The sequence below is a fragment of the Cygnus olor genome, chromosome 2 (assembly GCF_009769625.2).
Source record: "Cygnus olor isolate bCygOlo1 chromosome 2, bCygOlo1.pri.v2, whole genome shotgun sequence".
NCBI lineage: Eukaryota > Metazoa > Chordata > Aves > Anseriformes > Anatidae > Cygnus > Cygnus olor.
Window position 1 is genome coordinate 71834663 of NC_049170.1, and position 23653 is coordinate 71858315.

The 23653-nt window shown below is 41.4% G+C and overlaps 1 protein-coding gene across 5 annotated transcripts in view; it reads left to right on the top strand.

The window, feature by feature from the left end:
* The window catches only part of FBXL7 (F-box and leucine rich repeat protein 7), a 188034-nt gene that overhangs the window by 25882 nt on the left and 138499 nt on the right, over positions 1-23653 (top strand). For 3 of the 5 annotated variants that reach the window (XM_040546477.1, XM_040546475.1, XM_040546476.1), the window contains one exon: positions 22144-22233. The exons of 1 other annotated variant lie outside the window; for it this stretch is intronic. In XM_040546477.1, the coding sequence (XP_040402411.1) occupies positions 22144-22233 (90 nt within the window). Of the gene's footprint in view, positions 1-1929; positions 1999-22143; positions 22234-23653 lie in introns of those variants that run through there. One more of the 5 variants, XM_040546479.1, reaches the window with a different exon arrangement.

Sequence of the window (23653 nt, forward strand, 5' to 3'; positions counted from 1 at the left end):
CCTGACTAGGGTGGTAATCCTGTTGTAGAGGCCCAAGGGTATCTTCATTGTGCAGAGCTTTATAGTGGCGTGGGCTCCTCAACCTGCAAAGATACTGGCACAGTGTTAGTGACCTGAGTGGTCGGGAGAAATTAAGTGCTGATGGGAAGTAACTGATTCACATCCCTTCCAGTTCTGTGCTTTTTATTTTTTGAAAGCAAAAGGATCAAGCACAGGAGTTAAATGTAAACTCAGACAAGAGACATTATCTTGGCATAGGTGTTTTTTTTTTCGTGTTGAAAAATAAGACGATTGTATCCACTGCATTAGACTTACCAATGTAGATTTAATTAAATCCTCTGGTACAGCTTCCTGTTGGGGGGAAGAAAAAGGCATTGGAATGAGACTCATCTTTGAGTGAACAAAAACTTGGATGATGTGACGAGTATAATAAGTTCTTTTCAAGAGGGAGTTTCCACAATGGAGACATTACTAATGATGTTTCCTTAGAGACCTATCTTGACTAATATTTTCATTATTGACTGTGAACTAACGAGTTCTGGCAATTTGTGAATAACAATGGTGCAATGTTCCTACTGCAAAAGGACTATACAGTACTACAGTAACACTGCACTGTGGAGTAGGAAAGTAGAAATGACATGAATTCAGTGCTGCAAAATGCTGAGTGATGCATGGAGACCAACCCAATAAAACTTTTACTGGGCAGCTCATTGATTGGAGGCAGCTGAGAAGGATCCAGAGTGTGTTGCTTGAGTGTAAACTGACCATAGATTGTCAGCATGGTATAGCTGGAGGCAAGGAAAACACTACTGTGTATCAGGGAAGTATTTTTGATAAAATAATACTAGAGGCTCTCTAAAAGATCCTATTTGGAGAGCTCAAATGGCAGTTTAATATAAACCAGAACAACTGCCACAAAGTGCTATTACATTGCTTGGAGAAAGTGGCAACTCCACCTTCCATGTAGACTTCCTTTAAAACTGTGGTGTGTTTGGGACTGTGAAACGAGAAATGGCCCCTGTTTCCCAGAGGTAGAACAAAGCTAAGAGTGGGTATGCTTATTCTGTGTGTGCTGCTGGGAAGTAATCCTTGGTTCCCCTCTGAAAATTCAGGGGGATGAAAATCAGTCATGGAAAAGCAGGTTGAAACTAGAAGTCATAATACCCGATTGTGAAAATGAAGTTTAAAATTTGACCTTTGGGCAGCAGAAGCAGGGATGCTAAGTTAAAGCAAGAGGTCTTTAAACCATTATCATGGTGCTGAGCTTTCTGTATAATCTGGGGAGAAAGTAATTTTTTGAATAAAAATGCCTAGAAAATCCTAACCATCGTGCTTGCTAGCTATTTCATTGTCTTCCTGTTGGGTCTTAAGTTTGTGTGTAGGGAAATGCAGTGGCATGGCTACTCTATGGACCTTTTCTCCTATGAGAAGGAAATCTGGAAGGATGTAGACCACCTCTCCCAGTGCTGGCTGTACAGATCACACTTGCCAGAAGTCAGATTCAATACAGTTTTCACTGGTCTTTGGAAATGTGAGTGTCTGTGATACTCCTGGCTATAGATAACCCCCTGTAGCCTGATTTAGGCACCCAGTTATCTGAGAAGTTACGTGCCTGGTAGAGCAGGGCTGCTCACAAAGCCTGTACTGTGCCGCAGCAACAGAGCTGTTAAGAGGCGTGTGATTAGGCCTCTGCATCTCTTGGTCTGCCCTACTGTGGGCTTTGCTTCAAAAAACAACTGTTTAATTAAACATCAGGACTATTGCCAAATTCCAGCATGATGTAACTGAAACATTCTCCACAGGCAAACTCTGACCAGGCAGTCAGTGTTGATTAGAAACCTGATGCGTCCTGGGGATCCTGTTCTCCAGAGGATATTCTTCTTTTCAGATGGAGACTGGAAAGGGATGAACAGATGGGGGGAGCAAATGAGCTCTTCTGCAGTACTGAAAAGCTTTCAGTGAGCTGAGTCTCTTCCTTCTGCCTGTGCAGGAGAAGCAGTAAGTAGCTATTTGAAAGCACGCAGCTCAGTTGTCTGTCAGTTACAGATACTTCTGCATATTTTTACAACACTGCCACAAAAGCCAGCCGAGTTCAGTGCGCTATATCAGTGCAGCGCTGTTAGATGAAGAGAGTGACATGACCACCTACTTCATCCCTTGATTTTACAGCTTTTTTTTGAAGGAATAAATCATTGTGGAAGATAACATTTGTCATGACCCTACATTCCTCTGCAGGGATCCTGTTACATATCACTTGGCTGTTTGTTTTACCCACTGTGGTGGGTACTTGATCAACTTGCAGAGAGGTTTTAATTCTCTGCTGTTCTTTTCAGCAGAGAATTAGAAGATTAACTGTTTGCCCTTACCAGCAAAGAGGAGAAAAAGCTTTTCATGGTCTCTTCCAGAACTGAAACATTGGTTGGGTTGGTTGTTCCTGCTGATAGACTGCAAGGAAAGAATAAAATTCCACTCCTCCACTCCTGTGAGTGTGTCAGATGGCTATAGAAAGACAGATTTAAGGAAACAAATAGTATTTAGTACTACATGGCTTGGTAGACATTTGCTTGTCTACTGGCAGACTGTTTAAGTCAAGGATTTCAGCTGAGAGACTTGAAGGGGGACGTAGCTTTGAAGAGATTTCATGGGCTTTAAGGGCATCTTGAGAGAGTGACTGTGGCCTGGGAATGTCACTGGGGAGTAGGTGGACTTGAAGACTGTGGAGAAAGATGTTTGTTTGGCATGTTATAGTAAACTGAATGAGTCTAAATCAAATAGTGGTACCTCTCCTTTGGGCACTGTGTCTGGGGATAATTTCTATTGTGTTTATTTTTAATGTGAATAGTGCATGCAGTGTTAGTTCTTACCATAAGTTCATATTGGTGGTGTGAAACAAGAATACTTATTTTGGAAATGGAGACTGCCAAAATGCTTAAGGAAGGTTATTCAGCACCGCTGTAAACCAGCGGAGGGGGGTGCATGAATGCTTAGGCTGAGGCTTATCCCTCTTTATCCCTCTGCATGTTTTGCATAGAGAAAGGTCACCATGGTGACAGATCAAGTTTTGCATAATGAATTCCTCAAAAACATTCATTTAAAACCAGATATTAACAGTTGTTATTTGGCTTTCAGGTAAGAAAAATGGCAAAGGTGTGATGGTAGTCCTTTCTGGGAGAAGTGTGCTTTTCTTCACAGTCAAACATGATAACTGTGCCAAAAGGGCGTCTGCTGTCTGGCATTGTCAGCCAGAACTGTGAGACGGCTTGACCTTTCTGTCTGACCCAGTCTGGTGGACGCATGTGCAGTATACATCCCTTCCTTTATGTGCCAGAGGTATTTTGGCAAAGGATCTTCAGTAGTAGTGTACATTTTTAAATGTTGTAGTTATTAGATTCTGAATGTATGCGGTCATTTGTGAATGAACTGACTTACCAAAGATGTTTGCACCGTTAATAGATGCCTGTCTCTACAGTTTCTGATTTTATGGTAGTGCTTTCTGAAGCTGGATGTTAGTATTGTGGCTCACATTACTCTTTCTAACTGAAAATGTGATGGTTTACAAAAGAAGTTACTGCCAGATCTTAAGAAGCAACCATTGACGTAGTTTGCTGTGAGATGTTCAGTGACATTGGAAATACAAAGCATGAATTTCAGAGAAGTAATACTGGTGCAGTTGTTGCATTGTAAGACTTTGGTTTTTGAAGAGTTTTAAAAATGGAAATGTTATTACATTTCTCTTTGATTGTATGCATCTGCATGTGCGCGTTTATATGCAGAAATAAAGTCCCTCACTGAGTTTTCAGGTCAGTATGGATCAAATAGCATTTATTCTTGGAGTTATCTATGAATTATTGGATGTGCTATCCTTATCTATTATGTGCTATGTCTAGTAAAATGGTTGCAGAGAGAATCTTTCTAGAAAAGGAACAGTGGTGTTTTTGCAGTCTAAAAACATAATTATTTTCAGTTATTTTCCTACAGCAACTTCCCTTGGTAGATTTTCATTTATTTCAGAGGTACAGTATGATCATTCCATTAGTACAAACATCTGTTCCACATTGTTGAAAGCATATTTTTTTAGAAAACATTGCTTATACAATCTCATCTCTGCTACCCCACATTTTACATGTATTTCTACTTGTTTTCTGACAATAGGCATCTTACTGTGCAAGATGTGATCTGTTCCGTTTGTGTTGCAAGCACTGCTTACCATCAGCACAGGCGAGATAATAGCTGAAGACAGGGTAATCAAACGTGGGCTGCTGCTGCACCAGGACATGGTCAGGGTACTCAGTGTGCTCCCTGGACAGAGTTAGTGGGCTTGATTGTCCCAGTCTGGTGTAGGGCTGTGGTGGTCTTCCTGCAGCTGTAGGGCTAGTACTTAAGTTTTAGAAAGTTTAGAAAAACATTAGCTTCAGACTTTCTTTAATGAAGGCACTACTTCAGGAAACATTTAGATAATGTTTAAGTGAGAATTTGCTGCTTCACTATTAGCTTCAGTATCTTTTAGAGTTTTGTAGAAGTCAGCTTTAGCAAATGCGTGTTTGTGCTTCGGTATTAATGCATATCCCATTGGCAATTACTCCATGATACATAGGATCACTTTTGCATTTCAGTTCAGTTATGTTTTGTCTTACATACCAGTCAACTGGTCGAGGAATATCTTAAAACTTCCCGAAGGCCCTTCCTTTCTCCGTTAGATTGGTGGAGTAGCTCTTAGATTTTTCTCCAAATGTAGCGTTGAATAACATGGTGGAGAACCGGGTAAATCAGCAAAACTTCTAGTTAAGTTGGACAAGATGTATGGCTCCGTATTGTCACAGTACAGGTGGTTTTTGAAGACTAAACTTTATGAGGAGTAAGTCAGGTTCTTGGCATAGTATGCAGCATTTCTCAAACTGTAATTTTTTAGTGGCATTTAGTTAAAATATATGTTAGAAAAAAATCATAAGAGCAGTTAGCAGCTCTCTTAAGTGTAGTTAGCAAAGGATAAGCTGTTCTTTTAAAAGGATATTGTGGAAATGAACACTGGAGCAAGCTTCCTGCACCTGTGTCTCTTTGACATCAGCTATGTTTTGATCTGATGAGCAGGCATAGGCATATGAAGTCCGAGAGATGCAGGTGTTTCCCTCTGGCTCGTGTAAATTCTATGCTTCCCTGGAAATTAAATGCTTCTTGCTATTACCTACAACTGCAAGAGTAGATGCTCACTAATTAAGGAAGTGCTTAGGTATATAAGGTGCCAAATGGCACTAGACAAGGTTTTTTCAAAAAGGAGGGACGGGGAGGAAATGCGTAACTGTAGTTAATTTCCAGGACATAACTTTACTGCTCTGTGCTCTGCTTTTGCATGCAAAAGTCCTGACTTGCTCTGTCTGCCACCAAAAACTTAAAATTAGAAATTATGTTAGTGAACTTAGTTGCTAGAAATCATCAGACAAGTTGGAGCAAAGGCAGGAAGAAGCAGAATAAATCCTGAATAGCTAAATTGTCCAGCGTTTGGATTCCGCACTTGAAGGTTGCTTTGAGAACGTTTCTCGTCAGTAAGATTGCAGTCGAGGAGTAGAGTACTTCTCACAGAAATGATTTACTGTGGATGACTGCTTTCAGCAGAATTAAGCTAACTAGAGAGACTGAAAGAACTGGAGGAAGATGAGTTGTATTTTATTCAATTATGAAAGTACTCATACTTGGATACTCTGGCCTAACAGGTCTGCCATAAAAGCTGTTGTGGACTGTGCTTCGTTTCATTTGTTTCATCAGGTCACGTCTTTCAAAGTCGCAAGGAACAAGGTGCTAACCCTTAAATAGAGCCAACTGGGCCATCTCCCTTCATTGTGCTACTTAGCGAGCATAGTCGGTTTCAGGATGATGTGAAAACCACCACACTGAATAACTGAGTGGCAGATTTTGTAAGGAAAGAATCAGAAGGAGCTTGCAGATAGCATGCTTGGACCTCAGCCTATAGACCACAGAGCCTGGTCTGTGCTTTCCATTAGCTTCAGACCAGTTGACAGTCCTGTTTCGATTTTTAGTTTCATTGACATGCTATGAGACCTTTTGATTTTTTTTTTTTTTGTTTTCATAGCATTTTGTCGAGATAATGAACTGTTTCCTCTGTACTTGTTGCTGTTATGTTGCCATAGGCAGTTGCACCACTTTATATGCCATCTATGCACTGCTCAACAATTTTCTGTTATTATAAAGCTTCATGTTTTTTTTTCCATCTGTTGGGTCAATGTAGAGAATACTTTTGATATTTATCTTTGGTGTGGCTTTTGTTCATTTTTTTACCAGTGCTGCTTGATTAAAACATCAAAATAGGATCAAGAAACAGAGATGATTCACTGAGGTTACACTGAGCATTTCAGGGTGCGCACATGCCATTGTGAGACAATGTGAAGATCTGGTGTCAAATGGCGGCGCCCCCCCTTCTGTACAGATGAGGTGGGTCAGAGGAGTAACTTGGCAGAAGTTAAATGAATATTGTAGGAATCGGTGTGGGGCAGGGCAGGGCTGTGGGGGCTGGAGCACGGCCTTGTTGTGGCCTTGCTGGGCCTTGTTGTGGCCTTGCTGGGGCAGGGCCTGGTGTGGGGGCCTGGGCAGGTGGGAAAACGGAGGCCCTGGGGCAGGCAAACAGTGCCCTCAGGGCCGGGAGGGGAGTGACTTTGTCCTGGTATGCTTTTTGGTTCCTGAAACCATCCAGTCAGGAACATCCTGAGATGGAGACTGTACTGACCTGTGTAATAGTCACCAGCATACCTGCTGTATATAAATTTGGCCAATGTCTTTGGCTTCCATGTGACTTCACAGACTCAATCTACTTCTCATTGTCTTTTTTTGTTTTTGCCTTAAACGTAAGAAATCTAGGCTGGTTAAAGTAGAACAGTGTGAGCTGCTCTGGCTGCACTAAACCAAGGTTAAGCAGTTGCTGTCCTTAGCCTTCTTCCAGCTGCTTATCTTGGCTGTGGCTCTAAGTGGCTGTCCAGTTGTTTCTGTTCATTCAACTTCTGCTGCAGAAGTTACACTAGTTTCATTTTTTTTCTTTCTAATGAGGTGCTAATACTGAATACTGCTGAAGGAATATGATTTTTTTTTAAAGCTTGCTTTCTTTATTCCTAAGGACAGAATTATTTCTTGTCCATAATGTCAGAAAGAAAGGAGTGAAGAATGTCTTTTCATGGAGATGCTAGCTAAACACTTCTGAAAGGAGTGCCATTCCGAAATTCTTACAGAATTACTTAGCTCAGTCTGAGCTTCATGGATATATTTCAGAAGGGATTTTCTTATCCTCAGGCTATAACCAAACAATCTTTATGTCAGTAGCACATATACTGCTACCTAGTAAGAATGGAAAAAATATCAATGAACAAAACTGAATTACTGATTAATCAACAGGCTAGATGCAGGCTACCTTCATTTTGTCTTAATGTGTCCTTCCCATGTTGAATGCCCATGTGGGTTATAAATAACTGTGCCCTGGTGAAGGTAGTAGGGCAGGCTAAAAACTGTCCTTTGTCTTTTTGTTGCTAGACTGTTGGGATATCTTGGAGTAAACTGTGCTTAAAATAGATGAGGAAGTTCTAATGTATTGTGACTGGTACGTTTGCGGTTAACTCTTGTGAGAGTTTCCTTGCCATAGTGTGTTCTATGAAAGGAAGGTTTATATGGAAAACAGCTGAAAAATTGATAATACTTCAGAGGAAACAAAAATGCTGAATTAGCCCTGGAAGCTATGTAATTTCAATGGAGAGTTACTGTCCTGTTCATATTATGGGGATAGATGAGCCTCTGTTTTGTTTTGGATAAGCATCTATTCCCAAGTCAGTCCTAGTATTCAGGCAGTGACCACAGCAGCAAATTATGTAGCTGTGTTGCATGCAGGCTCTGTACAGAGTTAAAAACCAAAAGATGATTGTTATGCAATTGAAACTAAAGTTTTCAACAGGAATAATGTAATTACTTCTATTTTAATAAAATAATCTGTTATGATGCAGTTTTACATTGCTGGCAGCTTGCAAACCATATTTGATAGACTTTAAACTGATGCTGAATACTTTATTAGTTGAAAATGAGTGTAAAAATAAAATATGCAGGCCTGTTCCTTTTAAAAGATTTTTTAAGTTTTGTTTGCTAACTTTGCCAGACATTCTGTGGTTACGGCGGAGTTAGAGCTTCTTTAGGTTTCTTTTTCCTCTTTCTCTGCATTCTGAAAATTCAAAGTTGATAGTCATATGTATAGTGTGAAACTTTGAAGTTTGATTCATGATTCATTTTGCCATTGGAAGCATTGTCTCTCATACTCTTACTGTTTTTAATTCAGTTATGCTGATGAGTTGCTTTCTGAACCTAAAACTGGCTTTTAACTTTGATATACTTGATACTATAGAAAAAAATAAGAGATTTCTCAAGTGTGCTAATCACCTCCTTTTAATTGCCTTTAAGATACCACTTTGTATCACTATACCTTTTTCACAAAACTCTTACTTAGTTTTCAAAATCCCATAATTTTTAAGATCTCCCTCTACTTGCATTCTACTACTCTACTTACATTCTACTACTTAGTCAGCTACTTCCCTTTCGCTCACTTCCCCTCCCTATGTCTGTCAGTGAAGAAAAGCTGGAAGTGACTGTGCTTATCTAAAGGAGTAAAGTGATCCTTGTCTGTTTCTCCTCAGCTGTCAGATTCCTTTGTTCTTCTTTACTGTATTTAAAAAAAAAAAAATTTGGGGCTTTCACATTGTACTGTGATGTGAAAGCTTTTTGCACTGCTTTTCACTGTGTACATTGATGCCAGAATAATTTTTCTGTGCTGTCTTGGTGAAAGGTATTTCACTTCCTTGTCTGTTTTTACCCTGACTTCACCAGGTGTCAACATTACAATGGCTCCCAAATTTCCAGTTTGAAAGTTGGTTGTTTGGTGTTATTATGTACTATGCCAGAAGAGCCTCTCTGACAGTACCACCACAGCAGCTACCTCTAACTGTGGGTTCCTTGCGCTTCCAGGATATCTGATTTAGCAGTCATGAAGTTATAGGAAGAATCTAATTAGCTTACTGATCAAGTTTAGGGCTAAGATAGAGGAAAATATATACATATTTTTTCAGATCTGCAATTTATGCTATACCACATTTTGCCATTTTAATGTTGGACCAGGAAAGCAAAACACCTTTAGCAAAAGCTTCTGTGTGAACATTTTCAGTATGGTATCCAAACTTTGCTAGATTTCAGATGAACATATTGCAAGCTGAACACAGTACTCGAGGTGCGGCCTCACCAAAGCCAAGTGAAACGATTGTGCTTTAAGTGAAATGAGTGTAAAGATCCTTAGAAGTTTAATATTACCTCTTGTTTTCAAATGCTGAGACTAGTTGTTTGTGGAAAATCTAAATACAGATTTTAAATGTTAATAGTATTATTGTGGAAGACAACCATATATTTAGTGTTTTCAGTTTTAGACTTCATAACAGTATGTTACTACCAAATGAAACTCAAACCTGTACCAAATGCCTGATGCATTCTAGTGCAGCAGTAGGTTCTGCAGTCACTAAGAATCTTTGCTGGAGCTCATCCTCTCAGATTACCTCCAATCACTGGCATGTTTCTTACGGTAATGTACAAATGAAGTCTGCTGATTTATGCTTGGCATTGAACTAAACAGCTTTTGCCTTTTCTGAATACAAAAGACCAGAATTCTGTTGAAAATTGGGGGTGGGAAGGCAACAAACAAAATCAGTGGAGATCTTGGCAATGAAGTGAAATGATGTTTAAGACTCAATCATGTTGATTAAATTCATTGTGTTGGTTTAATAGCTAATTTGGCCTGTTAGTTGGATTAAGAATAAAGTTAAGGTTAGGTGGTGCTTGGGAGATGTGCACTAAGGAAGTGTTTTTCAGCAAACTTTAGAACAATGTATCATGAGTAAATATCCCTCTCAAAATATTTTGGTGATTGGAAGACAAATTGTACTGAGAAGACCAACATCGAATAAATGAAAGAGCTTCCTACAAATCACTGAATTTTCTTAGAAGGACAAAGTTGTATTTCCTCATTTCTATGGTGGAGTAGGAGGCTACAGAGCAGGACTGTCTTCTAGAGTACATGCAGCTAACCTGGTGCGGCCACTGCTGAGGCAGGCCTGGCATTTGATCTGCACCGGGATAAAGGCAGCAACTTGAGGGACACTGAGGAGGGGAAGCAAGTTACTGCACGGAGCCAAAAGAGGAGCCCCTGTCTGCCTGCTCAGCTTCCACTGCTGGGTGGGTGGGTACAAGGCTCTGGGTATAGCAGACAAGGGATGTGAAAAGAGGGAAGAAGAGGCGTCCATGCAAGTTCGCCCTCCAAGGTCAGATCAACCAAGGCCTTGAAGCAAGTGCGGCATCAAGAGCAGTGCCATGAAGAAACGGCAGTGGGTTGCAGACAGAGGTGGCTCCCTCCTCAAGTGAAGGGAGGCTCCCACCTGCAGGCCAGACCCTCCTCACAGAGAAGTTTGCTGTCCCCCTGGGGCTCAGATCCAGGGGTGTAACCAGCAAGCTTTTGAGCACAATACAGCCTTTGGACTATTACCCATTCCTCCTCTTTCAAGTGTGTATCAACGGTGTAAGTACAGGAAGCCTGAAGTCTATTAAATGAGATTTTAGGGCCCTGGGAAGACAGCTAGAGGATTCAGGAGCACAGGTAGTGTTTTTCTCAATTCTTCCAGTAATAGGGAGAGACAGAAAAACGGTTAAGCCCAGGTCATCAATGACTGGCTCCGAGATTGACTTCTTCATCAGAACTTGGGGTTTTAAAATCATGGAAGTCTTTGAGATGAGAGGTCTGCTGGAGCATGATGGGACCCACCTGTCTCAATGGGGGAAATGTTTCTTGGCCCATAACCTGGCAAGACCAATGGAGAGGGCTTTAAACTAGGATCAGTCAGAGGGGGGGTACCATTAGGAACACCAAGGTTATGACAAGGGATGGTGCAGCACTGTCTGAGGGTGACAAGGCTGATGGGAGCATTTGTGCTGCTCCAGGGAGCACTGCAGGTTCAGGAGCACATCTGAACTGCTTGTATACCAGTGCATGCAGTCTGAGGAACAAATGGGATGAACTGGAAGCTTTGGTCCTTTCCCAGATCTGTGAAATCATTGGTATTAGTGAGACTTGGTAGGGTGAGTCCCACAGCTGGAGTGCTGGGATGGAGGGTGGTCAGCTGTTCAGGAGGGACAGGCAGGGCAGGTGAGGTGGAGGCATTGTGCTGTATGTAAGGGAGAGATTAGACTGTACTGGGAGTATTAGACTGATTAGACTTACCATTGGGGATGTTGTGACAGAGAGCCTCTGGGTGGGGATTAAGGGGGTGGATAGCAAAGCAAATGTTGTCTTGGGTATGTACTGTTGAACACCCATCTGGGATGATGGCACAGATGAGCTATTCTATAGGCAACTGGGGGAATTCTTGTGAGTGGTTGCCCCCATCCCTATGGGAGACTTCAGCTTCCCAGACATAAACTGGGAATATCATACTGCCATGACAAGGCTGGGAAATTCCTAAAGCACGTTGAAGATAACTTCCTGTCACAAGTGCCAAGTGATCCAACCAGGAAAGTAGCCCTCCTGGACCTGTTCTTTGAGAAAAGGGAAGTTTTTGTGGGAAAGGTGATGGTGGGTGTCTTGGCCACAGTGATCGTGGATAACTTGAGTTCAGAATCTTTGGTGTTGTGGTGGTTTTACCCAGCTGGGCAGCTGAACTTCACCACAACCACTCTCTCACTCCCCCTCCTCAAAGTAAAAGGGGGGAGAAGATACGATGAAAAGCACTCAAGGGTTGAGATAAGGACAGGGAGTTCACTCAACTGTTCACTCAACAGTTATTGTCACAGGCAAAACAGGCTCAGCATAGGGAGATTAATGTAATTTATTACCTATCACTATCAGACTAGAGCTGTGAGAAACTAAAAGCAAAGAAAAAAATCCACCTTCCCCCTGTCCACCTTCTTCTATGTCCTCTCCCCGAGCAGTGCAGAGGAACAGGGAATGGGGGCTGCGGTCAGTCCCTAACGCTTTGTCTCTGCCGCTCCCTCACAGTCACCCTCTGCCCCTGCTCCATGTGGGGTCCCTCCCATGGGATGCCGTCCTTCCCAAACTGAGCCTGTGGGGGCTGCCCACAGGCAGCAGCTCTTCAAGACCTGCTCCCACGTGGCTCCGTACCACGGGGTCCATCCATCAGTAGCAAACTGCTCCAGCACGGGTCCCCCACGGGCGGGCGGCAGCTCCCCCCAGACCCCCTGCTCCTGCGTGGGCTCCTCTCCACGGGCTGCAGCTCCGGCCCGGGGCCTGCTCCTGCGGGGGCTCTCCATGGGCTGCAGCCTCCTCCAGGCCACATCCACCTGCTCCACCGGGGGCTCCTCCACGGGCTGCAGCGTGGAGATCTGCTCCATGTGGGACCCATGGGCTGCAGGGGGACAGCCTGCTCCACCAGGGGCCTCTCCACAGGCCACAGGGGAACTGCTGCTCCATGCCTGGAGCACCTCTCCCCCTCCTTCTGCACTGGCCTTGGTGGCTGCAGGGCTGGTGGTCACTCCTTGCTCTCCCAGATGCTGTGTGACAGCAGGTTTTTTCTGGCTTTCCATTATATCTGGAAAATATCTTTACCGTGAGGGTCATCAAACACTGGAACAGGCTTCCTATCAAGGTGGCTGATACCCGATGCCTGTCAGTGCTCAAGGAGCATCTGGACAGTGCTTTCAGTAATGTGCTTTAACATTTGGTTAGCCCTGTAGAGGTCAAACAGTTGGACTAGATTATCTTTGAAGGTCTCTTCTAACCAAACTATTCCGTAAGTTTTATACATTATTACTTATTTATAAACTCAGAGATGGTATGTGCTATTCATCCCTCTGTATTGTGAAATACTTTCATAAGTATAGTACATGCTATCTTCAGAAATTACAGTGGTTTTAGTATACTGTCCCATTTAACAGGTTTTAGTTAAGAAGTCCCCCAGTAAGCATTGAAATTCTCTAGGAAAAGGGTTCAGTATCATTAATTACATTGGAGAAGCAAAGGCACGGGAGTGAGACAGGTTATTTAAGAAAACTAAATTGAGTGCCCTGCCCCTTTAGATTAGATTACATGAGTCTGCTTGAAGACTTCATTAAATAAAGTCTCTAGCCATTCTGAAATCATAGTGAGTAACTTGGCAGTAAGATGTGCATTAAGGAATTTAAAACTACAGTCCAAGTAGGCTTCCATCAAGGCACAGCAAGTAGAATCTCCTAGAGCTAGTTAACTGTCTCTATACCAGGAATCCTACTTATGCCTTACATCTTTAATCCAGCCTTTCTGAACAGGTTTGCCTTCCTGGCAATAGGCATAACTGCTAAACACTTCTGAAAAATTCAGTCCAACGCATCCATTTTTATGAAAGTTTTCAAAGCATTTTACAGTATAGTGGATAAATCATTGCCTTTCTGGCTGCAGAACTTCTGCAGTTGTATTTACATTAGAGTTAAACCAATCGTTATTGCCCTTGTTATTACAACTTCACCTTGCAAGTGGTTTGTTGAATCTTGTTGTAACATTGGTTAAAAAAGGCAGTAGTAAAAAGCTGTATCTCAAGAGTTAGCTATTCTCAATTGGTTGTAAGTATTGTCCTATTCTTGTATAATCTTTAATGCTCTTTTAAGAATCTGATTTGTGTTGGAGAACCACTAACTACTGGTTGTTGGGCTTGCTGTAAGGAGCAATTTACAGTTTATAAGTACTGTGCACCCATTGTCCTGTTGTCTCTTTCAGGATATCTTGATATAAAGAAACTCCAGAAGGGTATTTGGCCAAGTGAACAAAGTACTGCCAGCAGACGCTGTTCACAAGAGTGAACCGAAGACTGGTTGTATAAGAGGTTGTATAAGGAAAGCTTGCAAAGTGCATGGAGGTGAACAATAGGAATTGTGAGCAGAGGATACTGCTTTTTTGATTTCTGTTAATACAAGACTGTTGAATTTGAAAAACAGCTTTTTCGTGTCTTCTGATGTGAAAAAACAGTGCAGTGATAGAAATATTGTGCTTGCTGGTTCTCAAGTGTGCACTCTGTTGGCTACATGTAATTTCTCATCTGAAACAGTTGTTTAATTCTGTGGGTTTTTTTTGACCTTGTTCAGCTGCCAGATGCCCACCCAGCTCCTCCAGGACAGGGGGAGAATGTAGGATGAAAAAACTCATGGGTGGAGATAGACTGGAAGAAAAAATAACTATCATGGGCAAAATAGACTTGACCTGGGGAAGACCGATGTATTGTCAGTTAAAATAGAATTGGATAGTGAGAAACAGAGACAAATCCCCCTAATGTATGATGGGGGCTGGGTATCTGGGAAGTGTATTGACAGAAAGAGATCTGGGGGTCCAGGAGGACAGCAGGCTGGGCACAAGCCAGCAACATGCCTGTGTGGCAAAGGGGACCGGAGTTATCCTGGCTGCATTAGGCCAAGTGGTGCCAGCAGGTGGAGGGAGGTGATCCTGCCCCTCTGCCCAGCACTGGTGAGGCCACGCTTGGAGTACTGTGTCCAGTGCTGGGCCCCCAAGTACAAAGAGACATGGACAGACTGGGGCAGTCCAGTGAAGGGCCATGAAATGATGAAGGGCCTGGAGCATCTCTCCTGTGAGGAGAGGCTGAGAGCTGGGACTGTTCAGCCTGGAGAAGAGGAGACTCAGGGTGTGGGGTGGGGAGTGAATCTCATCAGTGTGTATAAACCCCTGCAGGGAAGGTGGAAATAGGACAGAGCCAGGCTCTTCTCAGCAGTGCCCAGTTCCAGGACAAGAGGCAGTGGGCACATGCTGGAACATGGGAGGTGCTGTCTGAACACCGGGAAGCACTTCTGTACTGTGAGGGTGACCAAGCAGTGGCACAGGCTGCCCAGGGAGGTTGTGGAGTCGTCCTCCATGGAGATCTTCAAAAGTCATCTGGCTATGGTCCTGGGCAACCTGTTCTAGGGAGCCCTGCTTGGTAAGAGGGCTTGGACCAGGTGACCTCCAGGAATTCCTTCCAACTTCAGCCATTTGATGAAATAAAACCAACACATTTTCCCCCAGCTGCCTGGCAGCATTGTGCCTTCCCTTCCCCAGGCTGTCCCTGAGGTGAGGCGCCGCCATCTTGGCTGCTGGGCCCAGCTGTGACCTGCAGTGGGGTCGGCATGGGGCAGCCCTGTCTGCACCCCCGGTACGCTGTCCCACCTGCACCTGGGGTGAATTCCTTAAGGGTACTGAAAATGAGTAAGGTAACAGAGGCCATACAAGAGATTTTGATATGTGGATATCTTCAGCTGCTAAATAGTTTGAATTTGGTAGAAGTACTTCTATGCCTTAAACTAAAGGAACACACTCCTCCACTGAAAAGAAAGATCGAACAGATTATTAGATACTTCAACTGTGTGACTTCTCTGACAAGACCATCTCTGCTTTCATATAGCTGCCTCAGTTATGGCGATTAAATTAATCACTGTTTCTTTTCTCCGTTGGCTGAGCAGCAAGTAACCAGTTGACTCTTGTCTTGCCAGCTGGGTGTGTGAATTCTCTGAACTCTTAAGCACTTTTTTTTTTTTTTTTGCCTCTGTTAATTGCTTTTCAGTGTATTTTGTATTCGTTTGTAGTACATGCAGTTATGTTCTGAATGCATTTGGGTGGGATTTTGTAACATACTGTGGCACTTAAAATGGCCAGGAAGACAGGGACTGGACAAGCAACAACAGCAAGGCCCAAATTGGCCTACACAGCTTAAGGTGGAATTTAGTTCTGCAGTATTTTGGAAATGTTAAACTCTGTATATTATTTCATAGCCAAGTTATGCCAATTTTGACAGCCAAATTAATCAGTCCTGGTAGCTGGAGTTTTGAAAGAAAGTGTGTGTGTGTGTGTGTAAAAAAAAAAAAAAAAAAAAAAAAAAAGTGCACAGTGATGGTACTTATGAAAATGTTAAGAAAGAAATACTGTCCTGAAGTGCTGGTGCTACCAAATATCTGCAAAACCTTCAGTTGTCACAATGTATCCTGTGAAACATTTGGTATATATCCTTTCTTGAGGGTTGGAGTTTGTTCAGATTACTGTTTGTTTTATCACATCCTGACAAATGTTGCCTGGAATGAAATTTGTAACCTGCGTGTGTGTCCTTCTGGCACATGTTTTGATTCAAAAAATCACTTGCTTTTAAGATTCTGGATGGATTTGTAAAATAACATTTAACCCATCCTGAAAGCACTTCAGTGAATGACAATGCTTGTAGATGGCTAACCTCAATGATAGACTGGTGGTAGTCTGCTTGGTGATTAAAAGTTAAGAATGGAAACCAGCCAGTTTTATGGTTTATAATTTCCACTGATAGAAATGCAAAGTCTAAGCAGAATGATTGTTTGAAGCGTGTAGTCCAACTCTGCATTTACTTTGAATAAATTAATTGAGGTGTTGCATCTTTAAAGGATGCCATATATCCTCAAAGTCTAAGTATTGTAATAGGTTCTTGATTTTCCATAGGGATACTTAAAAACATACCAGGAATTTGCCATCTGTGGGTGTGCGGGTTGTGAAGTGTGCATTTGAAGTTTTGGAGACTTGGATCAGGATAATGTGTTTTGTGGAAATAGGTGATGGGAAAGATTTTTTTGCTCCTCCCATGGTCTCTGATGGTTTGAGGTTTGGTGTGTGTTTTTTTGTCTTTTATTTTTTTTCTTCCTTGGATCTCTTCTTAATGTAGTTAACATATGTTTGATAAAAAGTTTTGTCTGGAGCTGTAAAAGAGAAAGTAATGACCATATGGTAGAAAAGCCATATACATACACTTTTCCTTGTAGAGTTGAATTTGAATAGTATCATTCATCAAGAATTGTTGACTTCTCAAGTAAACCTTTCAGGCTTTTCACATCAAAGTCATTGCAATACAGTGCTTTTTGGAAATTCAAAAAGTTAATGGCTGTTATTATTTTAGACTTTGCTACTTTTTGATCATTTTTTTTTCTGATATTTTTTGTTTTAGCATTTTGTTGCATGTCAACTTGACAAATTATGGATTTGGCTCTACTTTCCATTTAAGTCCAGAGCTAACTCTTTCACTATCTGGAGAAGGCAGATGTGTCATTGGATTAAAACTTCTTGTCAAGGTCAATGTTGCTGTTGTCTTCCCAGGGTAGCTTCTAAGAAGACAGCCTGTTTGTGTGGTGTTAGAAAGTCATGTAAGATACAGCACAAAACCAACAAAGAAACCCCAAAGAGATGGAAACGTGCATCGGGAATCCAAGAGCAGCTGGCTGTGCTGCAAAAAAACCCCACTGTGGTAAATCTATTCTAAAGAAGAATGAAAGGGACTTACTAGCCAGGGCACTCCTTTTTCTATCATACAGGTCAATGATCTTCATGTATCTTATGACTTGCATCACATAATTCACTCAGCCTCTATTTATGCTATCAATGTGTTCAGTAACAGTGAGCAAAATAAAAAAAAAAAAAAAGCAAAAGCAAAGGTTACAGTAATGCAGTCAGAAACATTGTCTAATATTAGGACAGGCTTTGCATATATGCTTATATGCTTTAGGGGAAAAAAAAAAGTGTTTCTCTCAGTCTTGGACAGTTACAGACTGTACTTCCCTGGATGGGTTTAAATTGCATTGCTTCTGTCCTGACAGACTTGTGATGGCCTCAACACTTTTCAGCAGTGAGCATGACTGGCAGAATATGAAGTTCACTTTTCATGAGTTCATGGTTTTTTCCTTTCCAGTGTTTATTAAATGCTTCCATTTGGCTAAGATGCCTTGTGTGTGTGAGTCTTACATCCTGCAAGTCTTTGGCCTGAAGGACTGAGGTGTTTGGAGAAATACTGCCCCAGTCAGTGTGCTCTTGAAAAAAAATAGTTATGCAAGCAGCTGGGGGAAAAAAACTTTTTTTATTTTGCAGTAATACTGAAATACAGAATAAGACCAACCAATTCTGTGCATAATCTTCTAGTAATATTTCATTGGATAGTCTGTAGCATTATTTTGATTAATAAGAAATTTGCTCTAGTGAAACAGAAGATGTAAACACTTAATAAAAATAAACTAATGTTCTAGTTGATATAGCCACCTGTGATAAAAAAGAAACTGGAACACATTATTTTAATATCATGATTCAAAAAGAGACCAGGTAGATTTAGTAGGGTTATAGGGCTATTAAGCACAAACATCTATGACTGAAAAAAAACCATTGGTGACAAAGTGCTGGTGGCAGAGTGTTCAGGGGAAGCATCTGTGACGTGCTTGCCTTGTTTTAATTTTCCTTCCAGCGGGATCAAAATAAAATGTATAGGAAATAGGATACTAGGTCATATGGCTGGAGCGCTGTTCTTACAACTATTGTAAGGCTTTGGAAACTAGTAGATGGAAAAAAAAAAAGCAAACTCTTGATTCTTCAGAAGCAGGTCAGACATGATTTGAATTGCAACTGTGTAGCTGTATGATTCCTTCTAGGTGTGGTGAAGTCCATCCTACCTTTGCTCCTGCTGTGCATTATGTTATGTTGTATGGAAATGGCTTTCTTCCACCCTACCTACCTCCTTCCATAGTGGAATGTGCTTTCTTTTGGGTTGTGATTCTGGCTTTGAAATCAAAAACAGTGGAATGCATAAAGGAAACTTCAGACAATCTCAAGTCATGCTAGGGAAACATCTTGCAGGTCATTGTCTTATGAAGAGTCACATAAAGAAAGCAAAGAATCAAATAGTCTTTATTTCTGTAATCTTGGCTACATTGCTCCTTGCTTGGTCCTACTAGTTGTCACCGTATTAGAAACCCTGTCGGGTTGTATTTGCTTGCTAAGACTTTCTCAGGGCAGTTTTTGATTTGAAGAGATGCACTGATCAGTGCTACACGACGTGTCAGGTTTTCCTGTGGCACTGGGGAAAGGAGCAGTCTTAAAATTCACACAGTGCAGTCGGCAGATCGTGCCCTGAGAAGCGCTGCAGAAGAACCCTGCCTCAGATGAGCTCAGCTGGGTGTGTGGGACCTGGGAATCACACCACCTGCTGAACGCCTGGCAGCACCAGTCCCGTATGCTGAATCATAATTTGCCTCTTTCCTTTTTGCCTTGCAGCGCACTTCCTGATAGGAGTATTCAGGCATCAGATACTGCATAGCAAAAGGCTTCTCCATGAAGTCAGGTGCTTTCTGAATTCCCCTTTGCCACATGGCCACATTGCTGGCTCGTGTTCAGCCTGGTGTCCTCCTGGCCCCCCAGGTCTCTTTCTGTCTAGATTCTTTCTCAACATGTTGTGGTGCATGGGGTTGTTCCTGCCCAGATGCAGTACTTGGTACTTCCTTTTGTTCAATTAACTTCCTGAGGCTCTTGCCAGCATGTTTCTCAGCCTGTTAAGGTCCCATGAATGGCAGTGACATCTTGGTGTGTGAACCACAACTGCTTATTTTGTGGCATTTGTGAACTTGCTGAGTATGCATTTTTTCCAACTATCAAACTCATTTGTAGAATGCTTATACGCTGTCATGTTAGCTCTTGCATGTGTACGTAAGGCTTCAGCAGCTAAATCTAGGCTATTAGAAGTGAACAGCTTTGTTTTGCTCTACAAGAATAGGGCCTGCTAATCTATTTAAAACATTTGTTGAAAATTTACTAGAAAACATCTCCTGCTTCCCCCGCCTACCCAAATGGAGTGTTTCAGTGTAGACAGGGAAGAGGCTTGTTTGGGGTTTGTGTGTAGTAAGGGAAGACTCTAAAACTATCACAAAATATTAAAAGTATAGTTGCAGGAAGGGCTTGTATACAGTGCAAGCAGTAACAAGAATAGATTTGTTCTTCTTAATTTCCAGTTTTAACTTCTCACAAGGAGTTAAAATATTTTAATATTCAAGTAGACTGAAATGGTAATTGCCTTGACATATATCTTGGTATTTCACAGTTACTACAGAAGCGTGCTCTTGTAAATCTGTTGCTATGGGATGTACTGGTGATCAGCACCCTACAGTGGGTAAAACATTTTTGTTGTGCTCTTGGAGGCTTACTTGAATGCAGTCTAAATGTAAATATTACTGATGTTAGTGGGGGAGATACGTAGCTGCAGGAAACAATGACTTTGTGAAAATGACCCATGCTACAGCTGCCCAGCTAGCAACTCTGCTATTGTTTGGTATCACTGACTTCCTTTTCCCCCCAGAAGATTTTTTTCCCTTTAGAGGAAGTCCTCTTCATTTGCTTTGAGGAAATCATGTTTTGAGTTGATTTCTTTGTTCTTTCCTTTCTGTAAGGAGAGCAGCTGATACTCCTTGGAAGTTTTCCTGCTTTTGCAGCTCTAATGTTTGGCAAATGAGCAGTTTCTGGTAGCAGCAAAACCATCTAAATACACATGCCATAATTATTTGCTTATTGGCTACTGCAGGTGTTCCAAGTTCTCTGGCCTTTTCCTGGGAATTAGCATTTTACAGTTACTCTTCTCTTTTCTCATTTGCTTTTCTACTACCACAGCCCTGGTTGCCTTTAGCTGGAGAGCTATTTTGAGGCAGTCATTTCTAGAAAGACCACAGTGCATTACTCCAACTCGTGCCGCAGCTTGCAAGCAATTGAGTGATATTCTAGAGGCACTACTTCTTGGGTTTGCTTAACTTTTTAAAGGAATGTAAAAAGCAGTTAGTGAATCACTGAATGTGCGCTTTTTTCTCTTCACCCCACCCAACTACTAGCTTTAGCCATTCTTTCTTTTTTTCACTTCCTTCTGGCCTTTTTAATATCCTTTCGCTCTATAATCATCTCTCAAATCTAAGCATGTTAACTTAAGCAACTTTATGTGGAGAACGATTCTCTAGGGTTGGCTGACAGATTAAGTGGCAGTACCTTGGTTGTGAAGCAACCTACGTTTGCACATTCTCCAGTCGTTTCCCATTAAAACTTAAATCCTTGTTCTGTTGTGGCACCTTTAAAAAGCAGACCTCCTCCTTACATCTAAATGTTATGAAAACCAGGCATACTATAACCCAGAACCCTGAGGAATGCTTGATTGAAATAACAGATCAGAAAATCTCTTGCTAACATTCCTGTGATTATAGGTTCACTCAAGTGACAAAAACATGGTGTCAGCTAGCTTTCTGCCTACAGTGTAATTTTGGTTCAAAAACTAACGTAGCTCTTAAAGGCTTCACCGATGCAGTGTGTGTGGGGATAGGTAACATCTGAAAATGTAACAGCAGTCATTACCTTGCCTCTCTCTAGATTTATTTCATATAATGCTTGGAGTGGTTGCTCTGGTTCCTGCTGTGGTAGCAGAGTGTATGTATCCCTGCTAGTAGTTACTGGCATCGAGAAGTGTGAGTGAGGGGAAAGGGGAACAAATCGTTCTTTGATCCTCAGAGGTAAACAAAAAGACAACTTTGTTTTAGCTCCCTCTGTTCTGTTGCAGCACCTAAGATTTTTTTTGGTATTTTTTCTGTTGTTAATTTCTACTTGGTCTGATACCTTACACAGAGGATTGGGGAACCTGATGTAGAAAATGCAGCAAAAAATGTTAGAAAAGAAAATAAGAAAAGACACTTCCATTGTTCTGATTTCCCGTTAAATAGGGCATAAAAGTGGAGGTGAAGAATAGCAACCATAAAAGTGTTGCTTTCAAAATGATTTATTATTTCAAGCAGTGAATGTAATGTAGGAGGAAACAGCAGTTACCTTGCTTTCATTTTCACATGAGCAAGTGACTTGAATAGATTTCTGTTTTATGTGCTGACATGATGAAAACTCCATTAATGCATCCTGAATTTCATCATTAGTGCTAGTGAGGGTCAGTGTCTGTTTCTCCTGGTCTATTTTAGAAGTATTTGAATGAGAAAACTGGTTATGAAAATTCTCTTAATGTTAATCAGAAACTTTTCACTTAAAACAAAGCTTTACAAATACGTAATGAGCCCCTCTAACCCAGGAGGCTGTCTGCAGCCTTAGTACACATAAAGATGCACATGCTATAACTTGCAGCACAGTTAGTTTCCACCCTCGTGTACAAAATGAACATCATTTGCTTTAAACTTATTTTAAAGCTTCCTGGAACTGTTCCAGGTTCTGATATGGAAGTTCTGTCTTCTTCACTGTTGATACTCATGCTTGTTCTTCCTCCCTCTCACCCTCTCCACCCCTTTCTTCCTTTGCAGGCAAAGGCAGCTCAAGCATCTCATCTGACGTGAGTTCAAGTACAGATCACACGCCCACCAAAGCCCAGAAGAATGCAGCTACCAGTGAAGGTAGGCATCTGGTACTCGTTATCCAGGTCGGGCCCCCCAGCATAATCCTGGCTATTTTCAGAAAAGGAATCCCTCCTCCTCGTTCTTTCTGTGTACAGTGCTATCAGCATACTAGAAATGAAGAAAGTTTGTTTCTGCTCCTACCTGCTGTTTTCCCTGGTATAAGCTTGTGAGAAAGGATTTAAGATACTTCTGCAGAACAGAAGTGTAGAGGGTTTTGACTAATATTTCATGTTACATTTTCAGCAAAGGCTTTTACTCTTAAGATTTGATGTGATCTGATTTTGAATTTATTTCTGAAAAGTATACTTGATAGAAGGCTTTTTTGGCATGTGTTCTAGGTTAAAACTCAGCCTCGTACTTTCATACTATGAACATCATGAAAATGCAAGCTGTTTGTACTGAATTTTCAGAAGTGTAATTACGGACATGAAGAGCTGACAAGGATTTAATTAGATTGATGCATCTCACCTGCAGTTACTAGAGTATGCGATTACCTGGGTTTAGATTTTTAATGTGTAGGGGAAGGAGATGTTTTATGGGTCAGTATTAATGTAACATTGCACTAACTGACCTATGAAAAGAGAAATGCTGATCCTTCTCCTTCTGCCTTATTACATATGAGTAGGTATGCTCTGTTACATGGAAGCATATTGGCTCTAGTTTTTACAAGAGTGTCTTCGAAGGCTGAGAGGAAACCAGTAAATCTGTATGTAGTTCAATAATGTAAGCAGAAAGGTGGTTTGTTTTTTTTTTTTTGGTAAATGATGCATTTATACACCATAACTACCATTTCTACTCAACACAGTCATAATATATCAGTTGTACTTGGTAATTATCAAATATTAATTCTGATTTCTTACAGTTCTGCAATTACAAATTAAGTTACAAACTCTGATTGCTCTCAGTCTGGCTTTATTTCTTATGGTTAGAGAAAACCTTAGGCTTTGAATAGTTCTAGTTTGGCAAGTTTGGCTCTGACTATAGAACCTGTACAGTAAAAACAGTTTGTGTATGTAATAAACGACTGTGTAAATCAGAAGAATTTATTGTTAGGCATGCACAATCCCATATAAAGAAGGAAGATCTGGCACCTGTGAATCATGAGAGATTCAGTTCTAGAATCTCTGCTTTTCAGTCTGAACAATAAATTTAGCAATAAATGAATATGGTTAATAAAGATGAGTTGGATAGTAGAGTTCATGTTTCTCTAAGCCTTAGATCCACAAGTTTTGAGGTACATGAAGGAGGTGAATTGCCAAGATGCCAAGTAAATGCAGGAAACATATAAAAGCATTTTAGCTTTTCTGTATGACAGCCAGAAGAAAAAATCGTAAAGGAGTAGTGGAAACTTTGATGTCAGTCCTTAACAATTGCTTTAAATTTCTGTTTTACTTCAATCAGTAAAACGTGCTTTTCC